At 42.8% G+C, this 15,749-nt stretch overlaps 1 protein-coding gene across 15 annotated transcripts in view; it reads left to right on the forward strand.

Annotated features, from left to right (window-relative positions):
• Positions 1–15,749, forward strand: part of UNC80 (unc-80 homolog, NALCN channel complex subunit) — a 120,939-nt gene that overhangs the window by 47,742 nt on the left and 57,448 nt on the right. For 9 of the 15 annotated variants that reach the window (XM_050339282.1, XM_050339276.1, XM_050339278.1 and 6 more), the window contains 7 exons: positions 643–855; positions 3,452–3,623; positions 6,024–6,157; positions 8,275–8,440; positions 11,930–12,133; positions 13,556–13,656; positions 15,436–15,633. In XM_050339282.1, coding sequence (XP_050195239.1) covers positions 643–855; positions 3,452–3,623; positions 6,024–6,157; positions 8,275–8,440; positions 11,930–12,133; positions 13,556–13,656; positions 15,436–15,633 — 1,188 coding nt within the window. The remainder of the gene's footprint in view (positions 1–642; positions 856–3,451; positions 3,624–6,023; positions 6,158–8,274; positions 8,441–11,929; positions 12,134–13,555; positions 13,657–15,435; positions 15,634–15,749) is intronic. The other 6 variants (XM_050339281.1, XM_050339284.1, XM_050339286.1 and 3 more) reach the window with 3 other exon arrangements.

Raw genomic sequence — 15,749 nt, forward strand, 5'->3', positions numbered from 1 at the left:
CAGCTGCCTTTTGTTATTTCAGTACTAAATTGTCTGATGCTTGCTAAGGCCATTGAAGCTCAGCCAGTGACATTTTTTGTGCTCGTGCCAGTAATGAATTTCCCTCCCCATATCTGCTTGTTGTAAGTGCCAAGTAGTGCTTTTCCTAGTTTCCATTAATGCTTTCATGCCCAGGATTCACAAGCAGAACTTAATGTGGCAAATGCTAGGATTTGTGTGGCCATGCTGCCATTTGCACTTGGAGTATTTGCAGCCTTACTGGCAAAGGTGGAAATACAGTTTGGCTTGTTCCTGCAGGAACAGTGCCAGATGTCTGCATTTGGCAGTTAGAGGGTTTCTGAAGGGAAGCATTACAGAGGAGTACAAGCTTGTTTTTAAGTTTATAACGTGTCTCTTTCTGTCCCTCTAGTGGCTGAACTGAGCAAGACTGTTCAGTGTTTTATGAGCCTTGCTTTTAGTAGCTCAAGTGGTGCGACTTACACAGAAAGATCCTGGTATCAGGTTTTTCATGGAGAGATTGCTCATGCTGTGTGATTCCATGGCAAGCTTGCAAAGCAATTGATTAAAGCACAGAGTGCTCTAAGACTCAGGGAGCTTTTCCAGTGTATTTGTATTTAAGGTGATTTTCTGCCGCTGTTTCAGGAGGCTCCTGTAGTGGCGCGAGCAGCCCTGTTCCTCGAGTGTGCGCGCTTCGTGCACCGCTGTAATCGTGGCAACTGGCCCGAGTGGATGAAGGGCCACCACGTGAACATCACTAAGAAAGGCCTGTCCCGTGGGCGGTCACCTGTTGTGGGCAACAAAAGGAACCAGAAGCTGCAGTGGAATGCAGCTAAGCTCTTCTACCAGTGGGGAGATGTAAGTGTTGTGGGTTTTTTTCTCTTCTACTTACATTAAAAATATACCAAACTGCAAAGGTAGTTGGATCCTATACAGAACTTCAGCTCCGGTAAAATGGGGACTCACGAGCCACCCTTCCAACTTGCACTTCAGTCTGCCAGGACCAGCTCTTCTCCTAATGGAAGTGACTTTGATGTGTTCCCTCAAAGGATCTATTTGGTCCATTCTCCACCACTTATCATATGTGAATGGCTAAGGAAGAGTAAGAGCAGAGGGTGTGGTACTAATCTCTTTTTTCTAGTTTGCAAACTTTTTCAGCCCAGGGCTGCTTGAGCTTGATGAGGTGCTGTATATTTACTAATGGATGTCTCTTTGACGTACTTACTCAGTTTCTCTTTACCTACCCATAAAATCTGTTAGCAGTCATCCTTCTTTGACAAGAAGTTCTGCAGGGCTACTCCAGGTCCTCTAAAGAACTGCTCTTCCTCCCAGAAGCTATTTCAGATGAAGTCGCCTGCAGGCATGAGTAGCACCCACCAGCCAAGCCTGTAGGGCTGGGACTCTGCAAGCTCTGCTCCTCAGGCAGCTCCTTTGTTGGGCCACGTTCAAACCAGGCAGGCTGAATCCAGAGGAGAAACAGCCTTCTGTGGAAGAAGTACAGGCATGTGGGGTAGAATATGCTGCTGTTTCTCTGTTAAATCTTGGACAAAGAGAAGAGAAGAAAAAAGAATCTTGGACAAAGAGAAAAGAATATTCAGAAAAGTCTCTGAATGCACTGTCTTTTTTTTTACCTGTCTATTTTTCTTGCAGTAAATAGGACTGGAAATTTGTGCTAATTATGGATTCTTGCTTGTCTGTCATTGCTCACTAATTGTGATATACAGTGCTATTGCCAAAGTTCAGTCAGACCAAGAATGAAGGTAAATCCCTCTTTTCTCCCCCAGCTTCTTTAAATTCAGCCTCCCTTACAACCATCAGAGAATAACAGTGGTGAGCCCTTTCCACATGAGGTGAGGCTTGGACTGCCAATAGCAGTGGTAAGCCTATTGAATCAAGCAATCTCACTTGTTATGCTGTCTTTTGAAATAATACAGTGTTAAATCTATTCTGATCAGGTTAGTCTGTCACTTCCTTTGACTGCTTCTGTTAAGAAGCATTTTGGTTTTGCTACTCTGTTTGCTAGAGAACCAAGCATAATTCATGCACGTAATATGTGTCAGGAATTCAGTGCTTATTAGATAGGAAGCTGTGGGGTTATGTCTTATTGCTTTAATATTAGGGTGGACAACTCAGCATAAATAATGTGTGATAAATTATTGTTTTATGGAGAGGCATGCAGAATATTTCTTCCTTTAAATTCCTGAAACATGAAAGGGGAAAAACTGAGAGATGTGCAATTTCTTCAGCAGTGTGCAGGCTGAGAGATAGCTCTATTTGTATCATCTTGCAAACCACAACAATATCACCTTATTCTCTTTGTGTAGCAGAGTCTATCCTCTTCATTGTTGCTGGATTTCCCAGGAACTGCTCAGTAGCAAGGAAGAACAGCTGCGATAAGGGACCATTTATGTATTTCTATGTCACTTCAGCCGTGACAGGAAAATGATATAGTGCTAGAATGACCATCAGTTCTGACTTGTAGAAGATTCAGAAAACCTCTTTAGTATCTTTTTCTGAAACTATCCCAAAACCAAAAAGGCAGCATGGCCAGTGCTGGTGAAAATTCTGTAATTAAACGCATCTCTTCCCTCACAGAGTGATGATATCAAAGGATGAAGTTTTATATACTCAACTGTGTTCATTTACCTGCAGCAAAGAAAATCAAGACAATCCTTAAGAGCTCTGAACTGTCTTAGCAGGAAAACATTCTTCTTGCTAGCATACCCTTATCTGTAGCTGTCCTGACAGCACCATGAGGGCTGTTTACACGTCATGATAAATGATCAGTGCCTTTTGGAGAATGTAGTAGTGCTCAGTGGAAAACTGTCTATCTGTGTTCTTTATATGGATTACCCCATACACCAGTACCTATGCACCTTCCCAGCTTTTATAAACATATCATCAGTTCCTGTTTGGAAAGCACATCAGGGAGTCTCTCCTGTAAAGGTGGAAGCAGGCTTTCTCATGGGCATTCCACAGTTTTGTGAAGGAAACAGGGGCTCTTAGCGGGTTCCTAAGTCACAGGATTGTTTCTTAAACAGAAGACATACATTCTCAGTGGAAAGACTTAGCAAAAATCTGGAATATATATATTAAAGGAAGAAAGAAAAGTGGAAGAAATTAATATAAAATAATTACCTAATATCACCTTCTACCTGTCATGTGCCAGTTTGGGGGCCGGGGGGGGGTGGGGGGGGCTGTTTGTTATTAAACTAAATCTGCAAAAATTTTTCTCTTTGCAAATTTTAGTTGAAAAAAAGGGGGAACTAAATTATGCTTTTGATAGCAATTAGTCTTCTGTCATCCCTTTCTCCACTTCAGACAATAAAAATAAAGCTGGGACATTCTGTTCTGGCTGAACCATCTCTATAGCCTGCACAGGGCAGAGCCCTTCACTGCCAGTGTGCTGAGCTGAAATTTTCACCTCCTTGTTCTCCTCTCTCCTCATCTGCAGGCAATCGGTGTCCGTCTCAACGAGCTGTGCCATGCTGAGAGCGAGAGCCCTGCCAACCTGCTGGGCCTCATTTATGATGAGGAGACCAAGAGGCGCCTGAGAAAGGAGGATGAGGAAGAAGACTTTTTAGATGACAGTAAGGAGACTCCCTTTACTACAAGAACCCCCGCTTGTAAGAACCTCTGCTTTAGGAGCACTTAATTTTTTTTCTCTTTTCATCTTCTTGCCACCCAGCTGTATTTCCCAGTCCCTCACCTTCACCCCAACTTCTTCCCCTACTCTTTCTGTGCCTGGATGTACAACATGACAAATGTGTAGCAGAACTGAGAGACTTTGGTGGAAAAGGGAGGGGGAAACCAGGCAGTGAGCTGCAATTCCTGTTCACAGAAACTGCAGTTATACCTAGGGTAATAATTTATTTCTTGAATCTCACTCTCACCTGAGTGCCAAAAGTGCTCAGGCTCCATTCCCTCCCAGTTATCTCTGTCAAAATATTTGTGTAAGATCAGCTTGTTTTCTATTTCTGAACATGGAAGAGTCATCTCCTCACCTGACATGAATTGTCAGTGCTCTACTAAAGACCTTTAAATTTTGACTTCAGTATATTTGCCTGATTTTCAGACAGAGGTATAGTACAGTGGTATATAAAGAAAGGATCACTAAAATTCTGTATAACAACAGGATGACTAAGTCACGCACATTTGTGGGAGGAGGTGACAGATCACTGATTCTGGAAGTCTAGGTAGGCATGCAAGTTCCAGCAAGCCCCATGAAGCAAAGTAAAGTGTCAAAACACATCCTGTTGTAGGTGTAGGTGAAGGTGGTAACAAACAATACATCCCCTCCAGTCACCATCTGCATATACGTGTGTGCTGTAACGTACTGGTTCCCCCGTACGTGTGCTGTTGTTCCCCATTGGGTGTGGTGTGCCAGCACTGTTTATCTGTCTTCCGTGGTTTCTCTTCCTGTGCTTCTGGATCTGTTCATATCACTGCATAAAGGCCAGCTCTGGAGTGGAGCGGAGCAGGTGGGAGCAGTGAAATGGCGTTTATGGGAAATGAGCTCAAGAGAAGGCCTTGTCTTGTCCCTGAGCAGGACATTCCCATGTGCCACTGCACGGTGTGCCGATGCTAGCAGCTACAGGAACATGAGTGGCTGTTCTGGGTATCCTATCAGCCATTTAGGAGACATATCCAAAGCGGGAGGGGAACGCATACAAAATTTTCCTGCATCAGAAATTACGAACTGCTTTCTCATGACTGAGGGACAGAAGAAGATTTCTTGTCCCTGTTCAGGCACTCAGGGAGATATGGAGCTGCTTTAAAAGGGTGCCCTGAGACAAGCAAACAGAGATCGAGTTGTGGTCTAGAAAGCAGTTTAAAAGCTGAAGTGCTCTCCTGAAAGCCAGGGTCTGAAAATAACTGATCTGCATTCCTGATGAAGGCAGAGATTTTTCAAAAGCTGCCTTGTATGCTGCAGGGAGTAGATTGAGGAGCATAAACTATGCAGTTAGACGTTCCTTTACCCTGTATGTCTTGTCTGCATTTGATAGTTCAGATTATTTTAGTCCTTACAAAGTCCACAATTCATTACTGGTAATGTGTACAGAAGACTTGGCAAGCATCACAGAATTAATCTGGTTTTAATTACCATTACTAAAAAAAATGGGCACAACTAATTTTTTTATTTACTTTTTTTACTGTCCATTAGTCTAAATGGTATTTTTCAAATTGATCAAACACTGAAGAATCCTTCATAATTTCCAAGATTTGAATGGCATTAGATGGGTAACAAGCTGTATGGCTTTTGAAGCTGATAGTTTAGATGCAGCTGAGACAAAACTTCAAGTGTTTTGATAATCCCTCTTCCCTTTCCCACTTTGTTTTAGGTTAAGCATTTAATGTATGATTTGATTTAGCAGTTTCATCTTTTTCCCCCTTGATTATCTCTAAATAGCACATGGATTCCTTGCACAAATGAGGCCTGACTTCAAAGGAGGCTGTCTTTTGCAGTCATCAGGGTAGTAATTAATAATAAAAGGAACAGTACCTCTTTGCTGGCTAGTCATAACTCCATATATTTTTAGAAAATTTTCTGTGTTTGAAAGTGGCTCTTTTCTAGAACTGCAAAAGATTTGGCTGAATGCAACACTGTATAGAGGAAGAAGGGCATCTCCTTCTTAACCTGTATTAACTTGAAATGAGGTTCATACAAGATGCCGTAAGCTCATGTTAGTTTAGCAGGTGCTTGAACATAATATAATCTAATATATACCATGGTAAATCACAGAGTTACTGCCATATAATATAATGTAATGTAACATAATGCAATACAACACAATAAAATATCATATATCATGTATTAGTACTATTGTATGTGCTGGTAAATACATGGATTGATATTCGTTTGACTGTGTTTCTTTCAGTGTAGGCAAAGCAGCATAGACAGAAGTCTGGGTTTTCCTCTTCTTCAGTGCAGCTTGCGTTGTGCACCATGTGTGACAATGTCCATCACCTCTTGGTTCCACATCTTGTATAAACTCCTTGCTCATGATAGAACTGTTGTTTCCTAGGCACTGTGAATCCTACCAAATGTTGTTGTCCTTTTGCACTGAAAATGGCAGCCTGCCAGCTTCTCCTGGAGATAACTACTTTCCTTCGAGAGACCTTTCCCTACATGCCCAGGCCGCGGACCGAGCCTCTCATGGTACGTGAACCATGCACACTGAAGAAGGCAGTGCCCACAGAAGTTCTCTGGGTTCTGTGGAGAGAAAGCGTGGAGTGAAAACTGGAGTGGATTTCTGCAGGGAGAAAGGAGCTGTTGTGTGGTGAATAGAAAGACACAGGGCAGGGCACATCAGATGGTTGATTAAGAAGATAAGACTGTGGCAGTACAACATGTGCTGGAAGTTCGAGTTTCAAAATGGAGATGAGGGCAGCCAAGGGGTTGAGAAGCTGAGTGTGGGGCACCTGAGATGGACTGCAACAGGGGACAGCTCACGTGCTAAACAGCTGATTAGGAGAGCCAGTTGTCAAGAGATCTGAACAGGGCAGTTAGGAGAAGGGAGCAGAATGGTTTACAGAGAATTTGCTGGAGCTTAAAAGCTGCAGATTTTTGGTTTGGGTTAGACAGCAGAATTGAGGGGACTGGGGGAAAAAAGGAAAGAGATAAATCTTCATGAGACTGAAGCACAATCAAATCCTGGCATAAACAGTAATCTAATGGCTGATTAGGTGACAGCTAATGTTGTGAATAGCAGAACCCCTGAAACCTGATTTCCAGTGGTTCATTTTTGTGTGGATTTTCTCACAGTCGAGTCCTGTGATTTAGCATTGCCTTTAGCCTGTTGTTTTACAAAATACACAGGCATGCAGTTATCTTTTGACAAATTGTGTTGAAGGTGACCATCAGCTTCAGAGGTGGTTAGCATGGAATGAGGTAAGAATTGAATGGCAGACATGGTTTTGTCTTTTAAGACAAATTTCTATAGGAAAGCAGGATAAAAATTGTAAAGAAAGAATGAGAAGTTAAATTTCCAAGTGAATATGAAGGATTTGATTATTATTATGGTTTATGTTAATGACAGAACAAATTTTGCTGATGACAGTTGTGCTTGACAGGCTGATTTAGCTGGGCATTATTGTAATTAGGTTCTGAAATTCATTTCAAAGACTGTGGGTGACCTACAAGGAAGTGGCTCAGCTCCCAAGTATGCAAGAAGGGCAGTTTTAGAAAGCAATAAATTCAACAGAAGTCCTCCTTAAACACTTTGTTGATATTTTTACCACATAATAAATGACTGTATTACACCAGGGTTTAGAAGTCATCTCAGTTTAAGTAGTTAGGCTTGGTACTAAGAATATTTTGGATAATGAAGGTCAATAGAAATTTGTGCTTTTATGTCAGATAAAAATGCAACTGATTAATAGCTTTTCAGACTTGTATATGGGAGAAAGGGAGGAGGAATTAACCTGTGATGCATAGGTGGAAGAAACCTTAATGTCACATTATGCAAGAGTCTATTAGCCTGCTGGAAGCCCAAAGAGCAGCTGAATCAGTGTGTGCTGTGACCCACCCCAGAAAGGGGAGGGTAACTCAAGTTCTTATTATTGAATCCCTTGGGGTGGATGAGAGTGAAATGACACTGAATAATCGGTGTTTATATGTGGGGTTTATTTTAGAAAAAATTTGTTTCAAAGGTCCATTTTGGATGTTACCATCTATAGCCATACAGCAGTATTAGAGCATCTGTAGCAATACAGCAATATTAAAGCATAGCAATGTAGCACTATTAAATGCAGCAATATTAAGGCATCTATAGCAGTATTATCCATAGCAACATAGCAGTCATTAGAGCGTAAAGGTAACTCCAAAGACAGCTGCAGCTGCCTGTTGTACCAGCATCGATCATGGTCCAGCATTTGAGATGTGTAGCCAGGCTGGATATGCAGAGTTCACGTAAAGGGAGGACACTGGCACGATAAAAGGGATTTTCCCGCCTTGCAGGACTTGCCTCCTCTCAGCCTCTTCCCTTCCTCAGGCAGGCATCTGCACCCAGGATAGCTGGACAACAGCACCCACTTACCTGATCCTTTAGCAGTACTGGGGTGGGGGGGGAGAGGTGGGAAGGGATGAGCAGCTGCTGCTTTTCAGTTTGCAAAAGTCTTTTGGTGATCTTAAAATGTGTAAATCATGAGCTGTTTCAGTCTCTGATAGAAATAAATTCCCATTTGAAGCAGTTCTCCTGAAGCTTCTCTAGTTGCAGTTGAAAGCATGGGGGCTCCTATTGCTGGCACATCTGTGTGGTTTACGTTCTGCTACAGGATCTGGAGAGCTGCAGGCTGCGTCTGGACCCTGAGATGGACCGGCATAGGTATGAAAGAAAGATCAGCTTTGCTGGGGTTCTGGATGAAAACGAAGATTCAAAGGATTCACTGCACAGCAGCAGCCACACCCTCAAATCTGAGGCTGGCTTCGAGGAGAAAAAAGGTTTGTCAGCACAATAAGGCTTCTGTGTTCTCAGGGCTTGTGAAGTGGCGCTTGATTTTATGTTTTCATTTGCATAGACTGTGTTAAAAAGCAGGCAGCCATGGAGTCACATGGCTTTGAATAATTTCTGAGACGCTTCTGGCCTTCAGGGTCCAATATAGTGAATGTGAGAAGCAAAGATGTTAAATTTTATTAAACAGTGCTATGACTGAAACCAATTGACAGCATTGCAAGATTGCTAAAATGGAGCATTCCTTGTCTGAAACCATCTCTCACTGGGATGCTGAGAGAAGTATCACTATTTGGTTCACTTTAAAAATAAAGTGTTCTTGTTTGTTTTTTGTTCTGATTACAGTTTTTCATTTTGGGGAAAGCACAGATAGGAGGGAATATCAGAAATCTGTATTCCATTTCTATGGAAATCTGTACCAGTTTGGAAGTCATGGCATCTCACAGAATTAGTGGCTGATCACTTGATCTCTTGAATTCTTTGCTACCACATGAAAAATACACACCTGTGTGGCTTTTGATGGCTAGCAGATTGATGTTACCAACATATGTATACTGTACAAGCAAACCTCAAGCTCACTGTGTTTGCTGAGAATAGCAGATCGTTTCCATTTTTGAGCCATCTCATGCAAAACTCACATACTATCTGATGGTACAAGTGTTGCAATACAATATACAGTCATCCTGTGTATTTGCAATTAGACACTAAACTGCCAGACCTGTAAATGATTCTCCCCTCTAACAATTTTTCTAGAACTGTTTACATTCTGTCTCATAATAGCCATTTAAAGGTGCAGGTGTTTGAATGATAATTTTGATGATCATTGGGAAAGGATAAACATTTGATGATTGTTTGAAAACGGTGGAGTCTGTGGCTGGTTTTCCTCTAGGAACTGTAATGTCTGTTAATGATTCAGAAGAGTTTTTATTGACTTCAGGGGGCTTTGGATAAAGTTTGTGTTGTCTTCAGCTATGACTCTGTCACAATTACTCGAGAAAATAATAGAAATGCTTCCAAGACTTGCACGGTATAAAACTTTCTCCAAGATTGTGTGTCAGGGGGACAGTTACTTCCAGCTAGGTACCCACCTAAGAAAGGTGAGCTGGATAACCTCATTTTGTGTATCCTTGGCATACTGGCAGCCCAGAAAAGCACACAGCCTTATGGTGTGTCTGATAGTGTAAGATGAGTGGGATTAGACGAGGAAAAGCTTGGGTTTGGGGTTGGGTTTGTTTTGAAAATAGTTATGACAACTACTTGAAACCACTTTTAAGCTTTTCAGGGAGCAGTCCCATCCACTGGGATCTTACCTGAGTGGGAGAATGCCTTCAAGCGTGCAGTCCTGCTGGAAAATGCTGGTGGCCAGTCTCTAACTATCCCATTTTTCTCAGAGACAATGCTGACTTAGCTTTTCCTGCACATATTACTATGCTGCAGGCATAATGCAGAATTGAGTTATTTTGGCAAATATATTATTAACTTTCTTTATCCTGGCCTCCATTAGACTACATTTTCCTGCAATTTTAATTGGGCTCTTTTCCCACTTTCCCTTTTCCCTAAGCTGTCATGTAGTTTTCCTTTACTAAAGCTGCCTCTTGACTGCATTGTAGACATGGGAAAACTGACTATGGTAGGAAGGCTGAATCCTACTATACCAATATACTCTAGCAAAAATGTAATTCCAACAGTTTAGAAGCTAAATAAGTGCAAGATAATGTTATAGTTTAAAATTGACAATAATTGTGTTCTTTTCTTTGGCCACAGCATATTCTTCTGGGGATCCACCTGAGCCAAACGCAATAGATGCAGAGGCATCTTTCGTAATCTGCACTTTCCTAGATAGGAAAATGTTATTGTGTGAATGTTACTAAACTTTTCTTGCCTGCAGTGACAGGTTTCTTTATCTCAACCTCGTTGATGAGTACTAATCTGTTTCATTCCATTTTTTTTTTTTTTTTCCGGAGTGTTAAAAACTTTGCTCTCATTGCTCCCCCCAGGCATGGCTTAGCAGCTATCCAAAAGCTACGAGTTTACTGTGTAGAATCTGCTTCAGGTAGGTTTGAAATACAGACAATACAGCTAGGTAGATAAAGGCTCTCAGAGGATTGTATGTAATCTTTGGGTGCCAAAATGGGATTCTGCAGACTTCACAAAATGCAGTTGTGAGCGCTTAAGGAGTTTGGTTTTCAGGAGGAGGATCGGAACATGATTCAAGCAGTAGTGATTGCTGAGGAACTCAGCATGGTCACTTGGAGGGAGATTCTCTGGTCACTCAACAGTGATTTACCCACCTGATTCATGAGGACTGAGCTCTGAAAACGTATCCAGCTGTCTTCAGCCAGGACGTTTGCCACTGGATATGGGAGTGGGAATTGGTTTTGGAGAAATTAGGGGCATTCTCAGGAGTAAAGGTGTGTTTGATTTGTCCTGAAGCCAAAATATAATTCTATTTAAATATTTTGCTTACCCATGGTATCCAAAGAGCTGTATCTTGTTCATTCCCAACCACACACAAAAAGGTAATTGATCACACGTGCCTTGTCGGATTAGATCTGCAGTAAAATGACTGAGTGTTGCAACATTTGGACTGACATATTGCTATGTACTGCCTTTGAACTGAGGAGAATGAAAGTGCAAGCGGTTGGTGCTTTGAACATTGAACCATTTCATGTCTGTGCTCATCAAAAATGCAGAGTGTCAATGGATGTTGTTAATGCCTGAAAGCTGCTGATTTGTTTGAAGGAGAGGATCTACGTGCTCCCATTTCCTCTAAAGCATTCTAATGATGAAGAGTAACATGCAGAGACATGGACTTATGCAAATCTGACTTCAAAGAAGTTTTCCATGCTAACCTCATGAAGCAGACTACCCTTCTGCAGTCACACATGCTGTATGAATAAATAGTTGATCCCACTGCAGAGCTCAGTGACATTTACACAACTTAGGCCCATGGTAAAGTAGGTTTGTCCGTGGTGCCTTGTTCATGCTTGGGATTCAGCCATCTATTCCTAGCAAGAGGTGATCCTGCACTAATGTAAACCCCAAGGGCTGGCAAAGAAAACTGCCATTCACACCCACTGGATCCTGTTTCCTGGCAGGAACTGATTCAAATTTGTGTGAATTGAAGGTTTTCCTTGTCCACGTTTTGGGTTTCTGTTAGAGCAGATGACTCTACTTGCTGGTGGTTGAATGAGGGCTAATTCCAAATACAGACAAGGCCAAAGGTGACGTACGAGATGTCCAGGAAATGAGGTGCTGAACACATTTCTGTAAAGCATCTTTACTGCCTGATTGACAGAGCTGCATTGGCGGTGGCTTTGGAGGAAGCCTCTGGCCCCACATTCCCTGGTAGAAGAAAAGATGCTGCAATACAGGCTGGCAGCAAAGGGTTGGGAGGGAGGGGAGGGCCAGGATCTCTTTCTCTTTTAAATGGGGAAAAATTAAGGGGAAAAAAGTCCTCTTTTATTCTTTTAATACAGTTCCCAGCAGGAAGATCAGGATAGGAGGCTCCCGCTTGCTCCAGATTAAAGGAACCCGCAGTTTCCGGGTGAAGAAGGGGGGTTCCCTTTCCAGCATTCGCCGGGCCGGCAGCCTAAAGAGCACCAAGTTATCACGGCAGGACTCAGAGTCTGAGAATGAGGAGCTGCAGCTGTCCCACAGCAGGGACACTGTCACTGATATAGGTAACTTAGATGAGTGGGTGGAAAGGGAGGGGACAATAGGCAGGACCTAAACTCTTGATGTGATTGCAGCAGAGCTAGAAATGGCAAGAGACCCCCACCCCAGCAGGCTAGGAAAAATGTAGAGAACTCTTCAGGGACTTCCTGGACTAGGGCCTGGGAGGAACATTGCTCAAATCCTGGGTGCAGCATCAGCTCCATGCACAGTTTGTCAATTCAGCGCTCTGCATTAGAGCATGAACTCTTGGAATGCTGGTGCCTGCCAACCAAACACTTGCCGTTTTTAGGGAAGCATGTGCCTGTGTATATATGCACAGACACACCCCTAAATCATATGATACAATGATTACATGAACAACAGATTGGCTAAATATATATATATTTTATATATATATATATATGTATGGACATGCACTTCATATTTTATGTCAGATATGATGCCATAGGCATGTCATATGACATGTAAAATATATATTCCTATATGTAGAACGTAACATCTACATGCTACATACTATATTTCTACATATTGGCATATACAGTTTTTACAGTTTACAGCTGCCTTCCTCAGTCTTAAAAAGATCTCCATAAATTTATCTTATGGAAACCAAACGTGCATCCTGCCGTGAGAAACCTCCGTCACAGTTGAACTAAAGGGGCTCCCTCTGCTAGGGGTATTAACCAAAAACTGCTGAAATAACCTCCCAAGCTTAATGGTCATTTTTATGTTACCCAGAAGATGCTTCAGTAGGTGAACATGGAGAATGGGATTGCTTGTTCTGTAGACTTTGGCAAGTCACAGTTCACTTAAAGAGGAGAAAGAAAGGATAAACCAGAATTCATTTCCAGCCAACACTTAACAGCATTAATGATAGTTTTATAGGAGGTCCATAGGGTATGAAGTGGCTAGAGGAAATACAGGGATCAGTGCAGTTCCCAAAGAAATCTCTCCTTTGTCTGACTTCTTCAGAACTAGAGTGCTATAATCAGGATTTTTTTCCCCTTTCATCCCCATGACATTAGCAGTTCCCACGGGCAATTAGGAGGGACTTTGCCCATTGGCATTTCCAGTTGGATGCCACTTCTGGTTGGATTTTTGTTTACGTTTTTAACCACAGAGCCCAGTCAATGCAGATCACTAAACCAACCATTTGCAGCATCTGAATGGTGCAAAGAATTTGTTTCTGATGGTTTTTGATTATCCTTTCTCCTTCCATTAAAAAAAGAATTGGGGAGGGAGCAATGTTTGCTCCTGACAGGGATGGCCTGTGAGCCAAGTCCAAATGGTTCTTGTAAGTGTCGAGCCAGCACAATACAAGGATTGGTCTGTTCCCACAAGGCTGGCCTGGCTTACAAGTGCTGCCCCTACTCTTAAAGCACATAGGGAGCAATAAAAACAACCACCTTTTGGGTATTTTTCTTTTGAAGAAGGGAGCCCTTGGAGCGCAAGCGAGCCCAGCATTGAACCCGAGGTGCTGAGCAACACAGGCTTGGAGGAGAACTATCATCGGAATATGTCGTGGCTGCATGTGAGTACAAGTCACTCGTAGTGATCTCAAGGATGGCATTTTCAGTAGGAAAACCTTTGTGCTGGCTGGCAGTACCCAGATCACAGTCTGTGCTTTCTCCATGCATCATCAAGGATCTAAAGTGTAAGTAAGGTGCGAGCTTTGGAAATGTTTGCCATTTCTAAAATGGACTAAACCCAGAAAGATTCTATCTTGCTCCCTCTGTCTATTTCATTTATTTAATTTTTAAGGGAAAAGGGACTTTCTCTCTAGGTGTTCAGGAACAACCATGCTCCCTCAGATGAAAAACCCATTAGCTCAATACCTTATCTTCAGCATGGCTAGTAGTGGGTAGTTCAGGGAGAGCAGCAGAATGCACTACAGTGTGAGCTGGGCTCCTGGTTTCTGGGAAGTGGCATTTTAGAAGCTACTTGTCTAACCCAACAGGGCTTTGTACAGTTCTGACTCCATCCAACAGACAGGGAATACAACAGTGCAGATGTGGTTTGGTCACACAGGGTCCAAGACATCCATTCTGGCAATCTCTGTATCCACGATTTGGACTTGCCAAAAGTCAGTTGTGCAAGTCTACACCGTTCAATCCGCTCGTATCCAAGGACTGTACACATCTACCTCCTTTGCCTCATGACACACTGTGATGGAGTAGTACAGTCAGTGTGTCCTTGTGCACATGCCTTTGATTGACTCACTGTCCACAGATTAATTGTCTTTGGATGGACTGGCTGTGCACAGACTGATTGTGTCCTGCACAGGTGTGTGAGGACAGACACCTTTTGACTTCCAAGTTACCTTTGGGAAAGACAGCTGGCCCCCATTCCTATGGGGTGAGGGCAAGAACAGGCTTTGATGTCAGAAGCAGTTCTTGATAGTTGTCTTCTTTGGAAGCTGGTGTCTGGGCAGGAAACTTGAATGCCTGGAGTGTGGTGTCCTCACTCTATGTCAGCCACTCAGGCTGGCTAGAGGCTATGCAATGCTGATTAGACTTACACCATATGTACATTGATGTTGAGTTATTCCTGACTGACCCCAAAATAATATGAGGCCAGAACAGGCAGGCAAACACAAAGAATCCAACATACATAACACAGATTTGTTTTAAATTTAGCTCCTGACTTTTTAGAAACCTAAATATTTTAAGGTTGAGTGAGAATGATGTGGCAGCCTTACTTGAGAGAGCCAGCAGACTACAGCTGCACAGACCGTAAGTGGATGGAAAAGGTGGGACAGATTCTTTCTGGCAGTTCTGGGTATTTCTGAACTAGGTTGTGGGATGAAGAGAAGGATCCATAAAGGCCAGTTAGGACCTACAGTGTAAATGGCTTGGGGATGCCTGTGTGTTTTCCTCAGGGTGCTGCTAAGAGGCTGTGTTTGTGTGTAACATGAAGAGTGGTGTACCATGAAGAGCTGCTGCTCCTCTATGACAATTAACTAGTTGACAGTTTCCAGTCCGAGCCCTCATCTTGGAGTGGTGATACAACAGCTTTTCTGCAAACTGAGAGAGTGCTATTTTCCTCAGCCTTTATCTCGCCCCCAGCCAGACATACACGTCTGCAGCAGCTCTGCTAACTTTGTTAACGCTAATGTTTCTTCAGCCATGCCTAGCTAGTTTGCCAACCCCATGTAAGCATGGAGCTCTGCACAGACACACGTAACTTTTTAAACAAATGTGTTGAGCTTCATGCCTCTCCAGCTAGGCTGTGGAAAAGTTAGCTTGACCGTCCCCATGCCTGTCTTTGTAACTCCCTTTTCTGGAGATAACTATGCTCTCTTAATTTCCAGGTTATGATCCTATTATGCAACCAGCAAAGTTTCATATGTACCCACATCGACTACTGCCACCCACACTGCTACCTCCATCACAGCCGCTCCTGTGCTCGCCTCGTCCGGGCCATCAAACTCCTGTACGGAGACACAGTGGACTCTCTGCGAGAAAACACCACGCTGAACAATGTGGCAAGAGGCAAAAAACAAAAGGAAGTGAGTAAGGGGGAAAAGTAGAATGTTTTGGGCTTTCTCTGGGCAGGTCATAATTACCTTCAAAGACTGCCTAATGTATTCATACTGTTGTTTCATGAAAAAATTAACACAGCCCC

Source organism: Myiozetetes cayanensis, unplaced genomic scaffold (assembly GCF_022539395.1).
Source record: "Myiozetetes cayanensis isolate MyiCay16 unplaced genomic scaffold, myiCay2020 scf9, whole genome shotgun sequence".
In the NCBI taxonomy this organism is placed as follows: Eukaryota; Metazoa; Chordata; class Aves; order Passeriformes; family Tyrannidae; genus Myiozetetes; species Myiozetetes cayanensis.